Genomic DNA, 15,049 nt, shown 5'->3' on the forward strand with positions numbered 1-15,049 from the left:
TTCGTTTCTGATATGTGGCTGCGGTGGCTTTAAAATTAAACAGCTGGCAAATCTCTGGACAGACGAGGCTTTCTTCCCTCCTCAGAGAAAGATTTCACATACAGAGACGCACGTTTGTTAACCTGCTGTACCTTGTTAGCGTAATCTGTCTAGGTTTTGTGAAGAGGTTGTGTGATTCACTATTGTTTGTCCAGATGCAGTGACCTCCTGGAGTGCTGGTTGGCAGCCTCACAGTTATGACTCCACAGTGAGTCACTTCGTCTCAACAAGTAGTAGTCCTGCATGTAATGCATCACCCCGTAAAACTACAAATGGTAGTATTTACGCAATTTTTTTCTTTTTTCCCTTTCTTTTTTTTGGGGGGGGGGGGGGGGGGGGGGGTTGTCTTAAAGAGAAAAAGGAAGAACCATATGTATACATATCTTAAAATGCAAGACACCAAGTATTAATCATCAAGGCACTGAACCTCAGATTACCCCGTTAAATCAGCAGCAGCAGCAAAAATCTGTGGTAGCACTCAAAACACGGTTCAAGAGGACATCTCAATGTATTATTCACCCCTTGCTCATCCAGCTTGAGGAGCTGTTCCGCGACTTTGGGAGAGTTCATGGCCAGCCTCAGACACTGGATATTCAGCTCAGGGATGACGTATTCAAGTACTTCTTTGAGCGGCAGCCCGCGGGCCGTCCCGTGTCTCGCCGTGGATGGAATGGCATCCTCCAGGATGGCACCACGGAGGGTGGTCAGCTGGCAGGAAAGACAGATGGTGAGGATTTGTCCAGTAAAGTTAACAGTCATATAAACTCCTACTTGTACAGTGTGATAGGGTTGGGTCAGGTATGCTTCCATATGCTGACTGGTGTTAAGGGTAATGACTACATTATGACTCTGGACAGCATTAGGGAACTCAAATTCTAAATAATTGAGACAGGCTAACTGAATACTAGATGTTTGTGTGCCAGTAAACACTTTCAAAACAACAACATCCAAATTTCCATTTGCACAGCCTGTTAACATGTCAGCAGTCAACTGCGGTCCAATAAAAAGGCTTTCCGAAAAGTAGACTTATATAGCTGAGGAAGGAAGAGAGAGCGATGTGGGGCAGGTCGCGCAGAGAGAGCAATGAGGCTAAATGACAGGAGTACATGCAAATAGATGCTCCAGCGGTCGAGGAGTTAAAACACTGCCTGCGTGCCACTTGCAGGGCTACCATGACCCAGATACATTGTTTTATCGTGGGAGTGGTGCTTTAAACCGAGAAGGGCACTGGATATCAGTGACATTTTCCTGCCTGACGCATCTGTTGCACCTGAATTATTCAGTGAATGAGACAAGCCAGCATCAATCAAGACGATACGGTCCCACCAGGGACACCAGGACTCTGCCTCTCCGTTTTTTAGGATTAATCAGGTTGTGTGTTCATCGGGGTGTGTGAAAGTGAGCGAAGGCAGGCAACTACACACCTCTGATACACTGTATCAGTATTTGCATTAATGGCCAACTGAGTCACAACTGGCACCGAATCACTGGACACCTTAGTGCAGATTTAACCCTTTAGAGCCGATCGGAGCGGGAACGCTCTGTTATGCGTAACTATTTTTAAATCCCAGTAGCACTGCAACCACGTAAGCTAGCGCAAAAATTTTTTTTGCATAATGAAACCGGAGGAGTTGTACTTACATCTGATGCCATCAGCTTGTCCTAGGTCACGGTTTCCTTCCACATAAAGCTTTGCAAAAACTGCATAAAAAGCGCTTGCAGGAACAAAAACATAATATTCCAGAAACACGCTTTACCGATCTGATCAGCTGTTCAAAACACTTCCTACGTTGGAATAGACGTCAGCGCGAACTTTTGCATTTCCGCCATTACCTGCCCGAAACCGGAAGTGACGTCATTTTCGCGGAAATGTAGTCTTTTTTGCGATCAGGGCCTCAGGGCCTATACTGCTCTTTTTAAAAGTTATCTTTGACTTTATGACTTTCTGTGTCGTTTCTGGGATTCTTAGGACTCATATTGCACTGCTGGAAATAGTTTATTTTGATGCATATGCTGCTTTTTTGCAAATTTGCAGTATAATATTTATTTTCATTTTTCCTGCAGTGTATAAAAATTGGTGTATTTCAAAAATAAAACTATGAAGACACTCAAAATAAATTTCCTGTGGTGGGAAACTATTTTGTGCAACTTTTTTGTATTTACAGTTTTGAGGGATAAGACTCTTAAATTTCTCTAACTACAAATATATGTTAAAAAATCAAAAACGATTTTCAATTTTTTTGTAGTTTATTGCACTTTTTTGCAATTTATGTAATTACTATGCACTTAATGAATACATATTATTAAAATCTGGGCTATAATGGTTGTATTGATGTATAGCAACTTGAAATGCTCCCAAAAATGGCTCCACAGCATGTAAAAATATAATATAAGCTCTGGCGGACTTGGTTCTATGGTAGGTCTTAAAGGGTTAAGAGGGCAGAGAAGTTTCCTGTTGTTTTCGGGGGTACTGAAGCATTCCTGGACTCTTGTACTGCTTGACTGAGCCGCAGGCCGAGTGACCTTAATGTGTCTCACTGAATGTGATATGAGAAATATGAAAAATCCATGTTCGCGCTAGTAAACAATTCTTCAATAAATTGACAGGTCATGAAGGTTCTCCAATCATGCATCCATAATGTAAGCAGTGAGCGGAAAGTGCACATCAGTGTATTATCGTTACCTGACTGGTTCTAAAGGTGACCCGATAGTTGTACTGCGTCCCTTCCTTATCCCTTCCATCGTCTAGCTTCTCCCTGCGGATGCTGACTGCCACGGGTCCAAGATGGTCGTCTACACCGAAATAATTCTGATGCTCTGGAGGGAGAGAAAGAGATATAAAATTAAATGAGAGTTATGCATGTTATCAGACATTATGTTAGCTGGTGAAAGAAAGAAAGCTTAAATATAAGTAATAATAAATTACAGATTTTTAATAAAACACGTAATCAAATTACTGCTGTGGTTTCAGTAGATTATCTGTTTACCTATATACACTCACAGACGAGCTGATTAGTTACATCTGTTCAACAAAGATCTCATCAGCCAGTCACATAGCAGTAACTCAATGCATTTAGATATGTATACACGGCAAAGACGACCTGCTGAAGTTGAAACTAAGCACCACGATGAGGTAAAAGGTGATTAAAGTGACTTTGAATGTGGCATTATCAGAGCTGGGATGTGTATTTGTCAAATTATCAATCTACTGGGATTTTTTCATGGCCATCTCAAGTGTTTACAGAGAAAGGTCTGAAAAGGAGGGGGAAAAACATCGAGCAAGCAGCAGTTTCTGGGTGAAAAAGCCTTCTTGATGGAAGAGGTCAGAGGAGAATGTTCAGAGCTGACAGGAAGGCAACAATAACTCAAACAACCACTTCTTACAACCAAGCAATGCAGCAGAGTTTCTTTGAACGTACAGCACATTAAACCTTGAAGATGGGCTACAGCAGCAGAACACACCGAGGGCCACTCCAGTCAACATAAAACTGAAGCTACAGCCTATTACTCCATCCTGCATTATCTCAAGTGGTTCAGGCTGGGGGTATGTGGTTATTTTCTTGCCATATTTTGGACTCCTTAGTACCAACTGAAAATCAATTAAATGCCACCTGAGTGTGTTGCGGATCATGTCCATCCCTTTATGCCCTACAGCGTATCCACCTTCTGATGGCTGCTTCCTTTAGGATAATGGATCATGTCACAAAGCTCAAATCATCGTAAACTAGTTTCTTGAACATGACTGAGTTCATTCAAATTGTCTTTACAGTCACCAGATTTCAATCCAGTAGAGCAAGAGCAGAGTTCACATCATGGATCTCCAGCTACTGTGTGATGCTGTTGTGTCCCTGAGCCTGAGTCTGCCAGCAGTCTCTTTCTGATAAAAAGGGATTTTTTCTTCCCCAGCATCACCAAGTACTTGCTTATATAGAGTCATTGGCCATTGCTTTGTAATAAAGCACTGATAAGACTGCTGCTGCAATTCGGCACTAAATAAATAAAACCCACATGCTCCACGTGGCATTGAGTTTTGCACAATGCAGACACATGCAGACTGAAGTACAGACATGACATAATGTCTTAATATAAGTCTGCATCAATACATTTATGAGCTTAATAGTCAAGAAATTTAATTCAGTTTTCTATTCTGAAGTGAAGTGCATGCATGACGCATAACATTCATAACTGAATGAAGCAGACGCTCAGGACGCCCACAGAACATGCAAACTTTTTTTTCTCTTGTTGTTGTTCTGTCATTTTAAATTAATGGACTGTTCTGCCCCATAAGTCATGTTCCCACAGCTACTACTACGACTACTACTACTGCAGCAGCAACCCTTGACTTTGTTCTCATGCTAGAAATGAATGATGCAGAAGTCGAGCTTTGCACTTTATAAATGGCATGTACTCGTATGCATATTAGATAGATGACCAGGTGGGTAAGAATGGTGTTAGAAAAACACCGCACCAACATTCAATACTGGTAGAGATCACATGACTGGGGGGGGAATCACTGCGAAGATGTTGGTCTATATATCCATCAGTTATATCAACAATCATGGCATGAAAACTAGTAAATCTGGTGTAATCCCAGAAAAACATTTGAGTGCACACTCAAAATTTCATGTTTCGATCTACTTTGCTCAAAAACCCAAGGCAAGATTTTCAGGAAATTTCCAGGGGATTTTCATGGCTTTGGGTAAATCTGATGTTTCCAGTAACAACCTCACCCCTCCAGTGTGCTGAAAATATCAAAATGTGACGGGCAGATTCTCATTACTTTTCCTTGCCCTCTTTATGGCCCCTGAAGGATGAATACTTTTTTCATTTATGGACAGTCTGTGGTTGTTTCCCCTTTGACACCCTGAGGTCTAGACATTAATTTTCAGAGTAAATTAATAATAATAATGATGGGCAGAATGCCAGCTCTACTCCTTATAGTATCGCTCCAAAGGAGTTGAGTCTTTTGGCCAAATTTCTTATACGGTCGTTAATTCTTTCCATCAGTTATTGTGCTGATTTAATGAAAAATTCACTACACGACAAGGATTACTAGCTGGGCTTTAGTCTTTTCAGCTCTAAGCACCATAAGAACCAGTACTAATTTCTTTGTTGACACACAATGCATGCGTGCGTACATGTGTGTGTGTGCGCATGAGTGTGTGTAGGCACACATATAAGAGGGCCTTGAGCAAACACTCCCTTAATCCAGGCTAAAGCTGAGGAGAAAGACCTGGATTCAACAGCTAAAAGAAAAACCTCAGCAGGGTCCACAAAGCAGTGACATTAACAAAGAGATTTCTGCAGAAGTTTTCGATATTACATCCACGCCATGCAGTGCAAGCTGTGTTAAATAGCGTGGTTCTTGTCACTGTAGCATAAACAGTGGAGCAAAACGCACATCGGCATTAATAATAAATTATCTGTATGGAGGGAAAGTAGGGTTAACTGTCTGACGAATGCTTGTCAGGGACAGAGTTCTGCAGGGAAATGTAAGGCATATGGTCAAATGGTGGTGGTGGTGGTGGGGGGGGGGGGGGGGGGGGCTGTGTAGCAATGGAGGTCTCAAGGCATCCAAATACCAGGAGCACAGTGAGTCAGACAGTGCTGACTTTAGAGGAAAGCTTTTTGTCAACACATTTCTTTAGCATGTCAGCGGTGCCCATCACATGGTGCTGACAATTTGCCAAAGGTTGCAAATTGGATGACTTTAATTTTTCATGTCAAATAATGCCCCCTTCTCGTTTTGCTGTTAATCCACACCACAGAAACACCTTAAAAAAAATCTTTGAAAGTCCAACACTGTGAGCCCCTTCTTCTGTACATTTAGTGCTCCAAGCTTAATTTCAAGCCTTGCATGTCAGTAAGAGATGGTTTACATTGCCCTCTGCACATCTCAGTGTCAACCCAAACACCTAATGTGACCATGACCTGTACATAGTGAAGCTTGACCCATTTTGTGTGAAGGAAGCATTGTCCATTAGGGGAAAAACCACTCCGGTTGCTAAGGGAAGCAGGGCTTTAGGCAATCAATTGGATCAATGTTCAGTCCAGGTTGATGAAAGCCTGCTGAGAAATAGTGACACGTAGTCATGTTTGTGTGAGTGTGTCTTTGCTGTGAAGCGCAGGTGATGACAGACCTGTCTAGTCAATAAAACACCTTATTTTAAAAAAATGAAAAAGGCAGTGGCTACATTTCCATACTGTGAAAGAGGCATCCTACCCTAAAGACTAAGGTCTTCATGAAAATGCCCTGTTATACACAGGCCTGCATTGCTGTGAATGCAGGCTAAATAAATGCACAACCCAAATCCAGAACCCAGCTTTGGTGTGAGTATTAGCAAGGCATTTGAGCAATTATAAACATGTCTCTCAGAGACAGATTTTTATTCAGAGTGTCTTTTTGAAGAGGTTAAGGCATCTTGGAGTGTGAAAGGTGAAGCAGCTGTTTTCTATGGTGGGGGCAGGCTTAAGACGGGGTAACTCTATCTGCTGAGACCAGCGAGCACAGATTACACAGAGAAGTGGGAAAAACAGATATGTATAATGCGGCGATGGGTCGGGGTCAGCACGGTATTTCCAGCATTCGTCTCGTAGGTGTTTTAATGAGGAGAACTGGGACCTTGGCGTAGCTCTGCTGACCCTAAAGTTTCATATGAGGAGACCTCGTACTCTCTTAGTCCCTGCAGGGAACAGCTGCAGTACACCCTCTCACTCACCTCTCTCTTTTTCACATGACTAATCGCAGTTTCTCCGCAGGGTTCGGAGTAATATCAGAGGGAGGACATGACCGCTCCTCTGCTGAGGAAGTGAAACACACGCCCTCGCACCCAACACAAGCCTGCTATTGTTCTGGACTTCATTTCATGTGCTTGTACAAAAAACAACTAGGACGATGAGATATTTGACCCTGTGAGATGAGGCTGTTCCATCTGGGAACTAGCTTCCCCACAGGTGACTGAAGAAGTCTTACTTTATAAAAATGTAGCTGGCCTGGAAAGTTTAATAGTCCTCAACAGTGAGTCACACAAATCCTGCTGCATCATCACTTTTAACTATCTGTAAAAACAGAAATTAGCTCCTTACCTCTCCCGTAGAAGAATTTGTGGTAGTAGTATGCTCCAAGGTCAATGTGCTCGATGATGTAGCGTTTGACCTTTTCCCTGTGGATTGGCTGGTTTTCTCGAGGCACCTCCAGCACAGAAACTCCTGCGTTGGTGCAGTGTGAACTTAGGGATGACTCGAAAGAGCAGCTCTCTGACAAACCGCTGTAGTTGACACTGTTGGCTCTGGAGAGGGAGATCTTCCTCTCGCTCTCGCCACCAATCTCATTGCGAAAGTGCGGGCAACTCAGCACCAAGCTGTTGCTCTTCCCGTCCCCCTCGTCTGCATCCAGGTTCTCCTTTGGGTTCAAGTCCTCTCTGCTGCCCAGTGGAGACTCAAACATGGGGGTATTGGCACTGTTGCATCCTGCTGCTCCACCATCGGCTCCTGCTCCAGGTCCAGCACCGCCTCCAACTACGGACACTCCACCAGCTCCGGCTCCAGCTGAGGCGGCCGAGGCACCGGTAGTAGTGTTTTTCCTCTGGCTCAGGTTAGCTCTGCTCGCCACCGCCTCGCTGATGTTAAAAAGCACACTCTGCACATCGTAGTGGGCGAAGCATTTTTGGAAGCTGAGTGGTCGCCGGTCGTCCTCGATTGAGAGCCGCAGTGCGTCACTTTCACTCTTTATGGGCCGAAGTTTCCTGAACAGTGATGTTTCTGACGACTCCGATTTAAGACGTCTCATGAAGGACTTCTCCCGTTCCCGGCTGTAGAGTAGGGAGCTGTCTATGTAGTCATAGCCTGGAATGTGGACTATCTCACCCCTTGCAATTTGTGCTGCTGTCTGCAAGCTGGGGGACAGCGAGGCATCACAGCGCAGCAACTCGGGGAAACCCAGAGGGGGTATACTGCGGTGGTCCAGGGTTTCAACTCGGTAGCCCTTAAGCATGGTGAAGAAGCCATCCCCAGTCAAGCCCTGGCGGTCGATGGAGGATGTGCTGCCGTACTCGCGGTGCAGCGAGGCTCCAGTGTTTGGGTTGACGGCATTCTGGTCCATTACGTCTTCAGAGTCGATGTCACTTATGGTAACGTCACTGTTGCTCCGCTGACGGATAGGGTGCAGACCCTTCAGCGGAGAGTGGCAGAGAAAGTCACTCAGCGTGTATTTGTCAGTGTAGTCCACCTCCAGACAGACTGCTTCACCTTGCTCTAGTATTTCCACAGTGTGTTCCTGCTGGCCGTTCTGAAACACGGGTATCACACTCTGATAGTTAGGCGAAGGCCGCCCGTCCCATCCGTCTTTTCTTGGCGGCCATTCTGTGACCCTGGCCCTGACACCCATTTTAGGCATTGCCGGAGTACCATTTGTTTTGCCTGCACCATCAGGTTTCCCCTGCATGCTGGAGGCTGGAGGTCCCATGCTATCGCTCAAGGCTTTGAGCTTCCTGCTGAATAGCTCCTCTGACTGCATGACTCTGGAGTATTCTTCTGGGCCTCCCACAATTCCCACAAGGTTAGATTTGTTAGCTGTCACAGGGCTCAAAATACTCATATCCTGCTGGCAGATTCCTTGAAGAGCAGACTTCCAGGACCCTCCTTCATCATGCGACTTGCTCACTGGTGAGCCAAGGAGCAGCCTTTTTCCTGAGTCAATGAAGCTGCCGTCATAACTCACAGAGGACGGGTGGCATGACAATTGGCAAACAGCATTTGGGCGTCAAGGACGAGTGAGTGGGGCGCGCCGTAGCACAGCAGAGCAGAGCGGAGCCTTCTCTCACAGCGTGTCGCCAATGAATAACGACAGCTGGAGGTGGTAGATCTATAGCACAGAAACACAGAAGAAAGAAAAAATATTTAGCGCACTGCGAGCAGGTTGAAAGGCTTTGAAAAGACATTTTCATTTAAAACAAGTATTTTATTTCTCAGCAGGACTCCAAAATATGGCACAATCAGCTAAGCTAAAAAGAAAAACTGCTGACCCAAATTGTCTGTACCTAGTTATCTTTGTAATAAACTCTCACCACGGGCTACGCTGGGATCTTTCAGGTTTGGAACTACGCCGAGCTTATCGCAGAGTATGAGTAATTTGCATCTTTGGGAGTAGAGAGAGTGCCATTATAGGTTTATAACTAGACAGATGTATATCATGGATGGTGCTTCTAGCCTATATCTAACAGATGGAGGTGAAGCAAATTACAGCAACAAGAGGCAGATGTTGAACTAAACGGTCGCATGTACCAGTATCTGATCCAACGGCTTGCAGCATCATCAAGCCGGCAAATTATACAGGAGGGATAGTTGGAGAACTGATGCATATTCAACACCAGCTCCACTTTGCCTTTTTATCTGATCTGGTTAGTAGGAAAATTAACAAGGACTTGATGAGGTAAACTGGCTGTGACAAAAGAAAACAAACGAAAAAGCAGAGTAGAACTGTAAGACACACACACACACACACACACACACACACACACACACACACACACACACACACACACACACACCTACCTTCAGAGGGTAAAGTTTGGCCTATGCTAATTCTGTTAGGGAAGAAAAAGCTCATATCAGATTCAGCAGACTGAACATTCAAGGACGGAGAGAAGGAGAGTGAAGCCACTGGGTATTTCAGATGTTAAAAATACACAAACACGTGGCTTCCACTTAATCTGTAAATAATGCTGCAGAACATCGACTATCAGACTTTTAAAGGCAGGTACGGGTTGGGACAAAGTAATAAAGATACTCATGAAACTCCAAGAAGAAACAAGCAAGTTTCTCTCATCAATCTCATCCCATGCTATGTGTTGTGTTGTAGCTCCAGAGGAGGGGGTAGGTGATGGAGGTGTTATACTGGATTCATCTCTTTACTGACACCGACTTCTGCATTGTAGATCACACTACACTGCAGTAGAAACTGCAAGGCTTTCTACACTGACCCAAATGCGTTTTTCTTGTTCTTTGGGGCCAGTGCTGTGCTTCATTTCTTCTGGTACTGCACTCATGTGAAAACACCTTGAGTTATCAAGTAAAACCCTTGCCATCAAAGAGAACATGGACCAAATCCCCAATATTCGCTTCAGCGAAGATGGGAAGCTCTGTTAAAGCGTCTTTCTTTGAAAGGTTTCATTGTGAACATGATAAATGATGGTATATGGGCCCAAGGTCCTAGTCTTTCTCTCAGTTCCATCCGCTTGGCCTTTAATATGATCGCTACAGCTTCCAGACAACTGTTTACATTTCTCTGTCATTTACTGCTAAGGAGGGGGGCTAAACTATTTTAGGAAGAAAATGTGGGCCACATCAAGATTAGCTGCAAGCCAGACTAGACCAAATACACTTGGGACGAGTTGGAAACATTTTAATAATAAAGTATTCACTTCTGCCTGGGCCGAATACAGGTTAATGCATGCATGACCTAAATGTGTAGGAACAGGCTGGTAATGACGACTTCTCAGTTACAACAACAGCCAAACTATGTGCAGCCCTCCCTCTCCCACCGGGGGCTTGGGTTGTTATGAGAACGGCTTTATTAACAGGAGCAGGAAAATGCATGTCGTGTCACTATAGTTAACAAGGGGCTTAAAGATGAAGGCAGGAAATTGTGTTGCGTCATGCATAATGTAGTGAAGAGAACTGCTGTGGGAAATATGTTTGTCCGTTACAAATGGCAAATGATGAATAATGAAGTATGTGTCTGACTGCCGTGTGGTGAACAATAACAAAGCCACTTATTTTTAATCACACACAACGCCCGTCTTCAAAGAGCCAAAGCTGCAGATCTTGTAGCAAATATGACTTTATTTCTACAATAAATCCTGAGCTATAATTAGACAAAGACATTGTAGATCAAGGTGCATAGCAGTACTTCCATGTGATCCTGCAGGAATTTTTCTGTAGGCCAACACGGAAGTTTGCATCACCCTGGTTTCCTTGACAAACAGCCAATGGGATTTCTTAATAGGCTTTTATGGATTACTGCAGGGAAAAAGCGACTCATGGGTAATAAAAAGTTTGTGATACTGGCATTTTGTTCAGCAACATAATCTCCAATTAATGCAACTTTTATGATTTTTTGAAACAAATGCAATTGCCAGAAGTAAAATGCTAATGCTATCTTATAAATGAACTACATCACAATTTAATGACTTCATCTTCCCCATCACTGAGCCTCCAAAGCTGCTGAATGTCTCAGGCAATTTTCTGCAGTCTCGTTAGCAAACAAACATCTCAGAGAGACGTAAAAAGCTTTACTTGCATATTTTATGTTTTAGAACAAAATGTGATGGTGTCAAAGGCATTTCTTAACCACATCCCTTTTCCCCCCCTTCAGGCATTTAACTAAACACTCATTCAAAAGGCTTACCAATGCCAAGTGCAAAATAGCAAGTCATTTCTGAGTTTAAGAGTCATTCCTGTATATTCCTCTTGCACTCAGCATCATGCGCTTTGCTCTCATGCTGCTCAGCACGTAAACCCTCACTTCCTGAGAGCTGTGTTGTCAGTTTGAGACATTATAATAACCCCCAAACCTCATTTAAGGGAAAGTAGGTAACAATGAATATACGCTAAAAAGGATATTACATCTAGCAAACTAAAACCTTATTTTTACACTTTAACTGGGGGTTATTAAATGTCCTTGGGCACTCTCCACCACCAAGGGTTATGCATACGACTACCACATTTCCCTTTCACTTATATTTTTTCTTATTTGGCGTCGTCTGCTTGCATACTGCAATATTCTGCTGGAAATGAATAATGAAATGCACGTCTGCCTGCAGTGTAGTGACAATAACAAAGTCTGGAAAAGGTATGCGTTGCACATACCACTGTTACTGTTGCTTGTAGTTAGGTTTCACTCCTACATCACACTCTGTGTACTGAATAGCATGTTAGCATGCAATCTTGGATGCAGCCTACATGCGTAGATCTAGAGCAGTCTGTTTAAAGGCTAACTTTATCCCTAAAGTCTTTGTGAATTGTAAGCCAATACTTAAGAGATATCCACTGCTTTGCAACACTAAACATCCATTATCTCAAGACAACATGGGAGATATCCCCTAGCCAAAACAAACATGGAACCTCGGGGGAAGAAAATATTAAGTAGCTATACCCATATTTCTATTCCTGCAGCAAGACAGCCATTTTAGATTTTTCCTGGTCAACCAAAATTAATACCAAGTCTCCTTTAAAGGCATGACAGGGAGCAGTCTCCTGACCAACACCCAGACGTCGACTGAACACTGTTTTTTCACACTCGCAATTAGAGCGAGTGACAGCAAAATGCGCCACCTGCACAAACAGCTTTATCAGTGGTGACACTCCAATAGACGCTTTTAACGGATGACTGAGGACAGGAGGAACAAAGAAACTGACATACTGTAATGTCAGTGCATGACAACAAAACAGCATGACTGACTTCTCACTGTAGTCTGAGAGAGAAACAGACAGAAATCCTGTCAACACAGACAGAGCAAAGAACAATCAAAGCCTGACGTTTATTAGCGCTGTTTGCAGCATCGCGTCTGCACTTGAACAACTAAAAATGTTGAGGGGCTAAAAATAAGAGGACAACACCTCATTTTTAAACACTTAAAGGAAAAAAAAAAATCTATTCTGAGTTTTTGTCTTTCAAGCCAGTCTCTTGAAACAGCAGATTAGCCTATTTAAGTTCATAAAGTCCAGCCTCTCCTTGTTTGTGTTGCTGCTTGGGGTCAAGCCAGGGTGAGCTGCCCTGGACAGGATAACCCAGTGAACATGGTGGTCTGTGTTTCTCTTTACTTTCTTCTATTAGCCAATTTCCCTTTGACAGTGATTAACGACCCGCACCATGTCTCGACCCCCACCTTCCTCCACCAAGTGAGGGTGCCACAGGCGACTTGGTCAGCAGAATCCGTGCTCCTGTGTGACCTGCTGGGAGAGTGTGTGTTTTCTGTCCTCTTTCTCTCCTTTCTTTTGTTTTGGTCTCCACAAGTGAAACAGCAGATGGAAAGGGGTGAGAGGTCTGCTTTCGCTAAGTGGAGTAATGCATCGCCATTATGGGCGTTTAAGACAAAAGGCCTGGTGAACAGGAGGAAGGAATGGCGAAGGCGAGATGGGAGAGAGGCCTAATTACAGTAATGAACTCATTTTCTGTCTGATGTTGGAGAGTCTGTCTTTCATCTTGGTTCATCCAGAGAGGAGTGGCCCAGCGGTTCTGACAGGTCTTAAAATAATCCTCTGACACTGTGTCCTGATTAAAGGCCCGCCAGATATTAATACGCTGTCAGAAAAGTGAACGTGTTCTGTCCACCACTCTGAGATTAATACTCTTCTTTTGCTAATAGGCCATTTCACCCGAGTGACTGACTTCTGCAGTCACTTGTGCAGAACTGCCACTGCGAGCACGGAGAGGAAGGCTCTCCGAGCAAAAGCATGAAGTGTGCTTTTGTTGGGTTTTGGTTCCAACTCTGCAAATGTTTATAGTTACAGATTTATCTAATGGACTAGTAAGGGCACGCTGAGTGAAACCCTGAGCTACTTGAGCTAGTAATGAGAAAACCGGAATTTTGCAAATGGTATTTATGGAAAAAGAGTCACAGTGCCAGGATGTTTGACAAAAACAGCACTGCACACATCAACGCTGAAGCACTTTGATGCCAGTCGCAAACACTTTCTGAGCGCAACATTATTAAGACTAATCCACTCAGCACTGACAGCACTTCAGGAAATTAGGAACATAGCGTGCACGTGAAAAAAGCAGAACCGTGTCATTAGCCCTTAAAAAAAAAAAAAAAAAAAAAGTTCTTGAGAGGAATACTGCATCTTCGCTTACCCGATTTGTTGGCATCAAAGCTCATTTCAGGTAGCAATTGATTCCTGAGTAGCTAAACATGCCACATAATAGCACGCTGTTAGGCCTGGAGTTATCTTTGAAAATATCATGTGCTGCTTAACCTTGAGACGCTCCGCTCGCACGGGTTGAGTAAATCGAGTGTTGCAATTGCTGAAAAGTCACCAAGAAGTCACAATCATTTCAGCAAAATATCAAGATTTGCATGTGTTTGAAGATCACAGGCACAATTTACCTTCAGGTTTTGCCCAGAAAAGACATTTGGCATGATATGTAACAACACCTTCAACTGAGATAATAACCGTCAAAGCAGGAATCGAATTTTCACATTCCTATAAAATGTGGAATCCTCCTGTGTCCAACCTATTGCACCTCAGGTCAAAGTCAGACGTGTTTACTTAGTCCCGACCAACCTGCCTGGCCACTCTTGCGCCTTTGGGGTGAATGCAGGCCTGTAATTATGGCCAATTATCTTTAATAAAGCCTTGTGTAATTGAGCCACATTAATGCTCCTCTGTTCTCTGCAATCAGGAAGTTGTCCCCAAGAAGCCTCAACCTCAGGAGCCGAGGCCAAGCTGCGATGCAGTCATCCTCTCCTCTCCTCCTGCAGCCAAATTAGGGTGCAATGTAGACTAGAGGCCAAGATGATTACATCAATTTTCCAGCTCATGGACTTCATCATAAAACGGGTGAGGCAGTGTTGTGATGTGAATGAAATTTACAAGTCCTTCTCAATGAATTTGAAACCTTTTTTTTTTTTTAAACCTGCCTTCTGCCATTTTACACTGACATGCTGCAGACAGTCAGACATTAGGATGTGTCTCACTGTGTTCATCATTAACAAGGAGGAAGGGGGGATAAAATCCAAGCGGAAAGCAAACAAACCTGAAGGGACGTTTCACATGCTTCACTGCCCTCCGTTTGATTCCTCAATAAACTTAAAATAAAAACCATAAAATCGCGTTCCATATCACTCCGCACTCAAATGCGATCAAATCAGCGCTGCATACTGTGTTGGCACTTCTCCCTCCAAGGAGTTGATTTAAAACAACGTGGGAGCTCTGATTTCAATCCTCCATTGTCAGCAGCTGCTTGCAACCTTGTGCTGAGAATGGGAGGGGGGCATGTGCTGGTTTT

The 15,049-nt window shown here is 43.7% G+C and overlaps 1 protein-coding gene across 5 annotated transcripts in view; it reads right to left on the bottom strand.

Annotated features, from left to right (window-relative positions):
- Positions 1–15,049, bottom strand: part of sipa1l2a (signal-induced proliferation-associated 1like 2, genome duplicate a) — an 82,289-nt gene that overhangs the window by 42,670 nt on the left and 24,570 nt on the right. For all 5 annotated transcript variants that reach the window (XM_085297345.1, XM_085297347.1, XM_085297342.1 and 2 more), the window contains exons 2-4: positions 7,126–8,902; positions 2,723–2,856; positions 559–747 (exon numbers count right to left, since the gene is read on the bottom strand). In XM_085297345.1, coding sequence (XP_085153471.1) covers positions 559–747; positions 2,723–2,856; positions 7,126–8,635 — 1,833 coding nt within the window. In that variant the 5' untranslated portion in view covers positions 8,636–8,902. The remainder of the gene's footprint in view (positions 1–558; positions 748–2,722; positions 2,857–7,125; positions 8,903–15,049) is intronic.

This window comes from Mchenga conophoros, linkage group LG13 (assembly GCF_057382185.1).
Source record: "Mchenga conophoros isolate Kocher_MC1m ecotype Shallow Benthic linkage group LG13, M_conophoros_male_GT1.1, whole genome shotgun sequence".
Classification (NCBI taxonomy): domain Eukaryota; kingdom Metazoa; phylum Chordata; class Actinopteri; order Cichliformes; family Cichlidae; genus Mchenga; species Mchenga conophoros.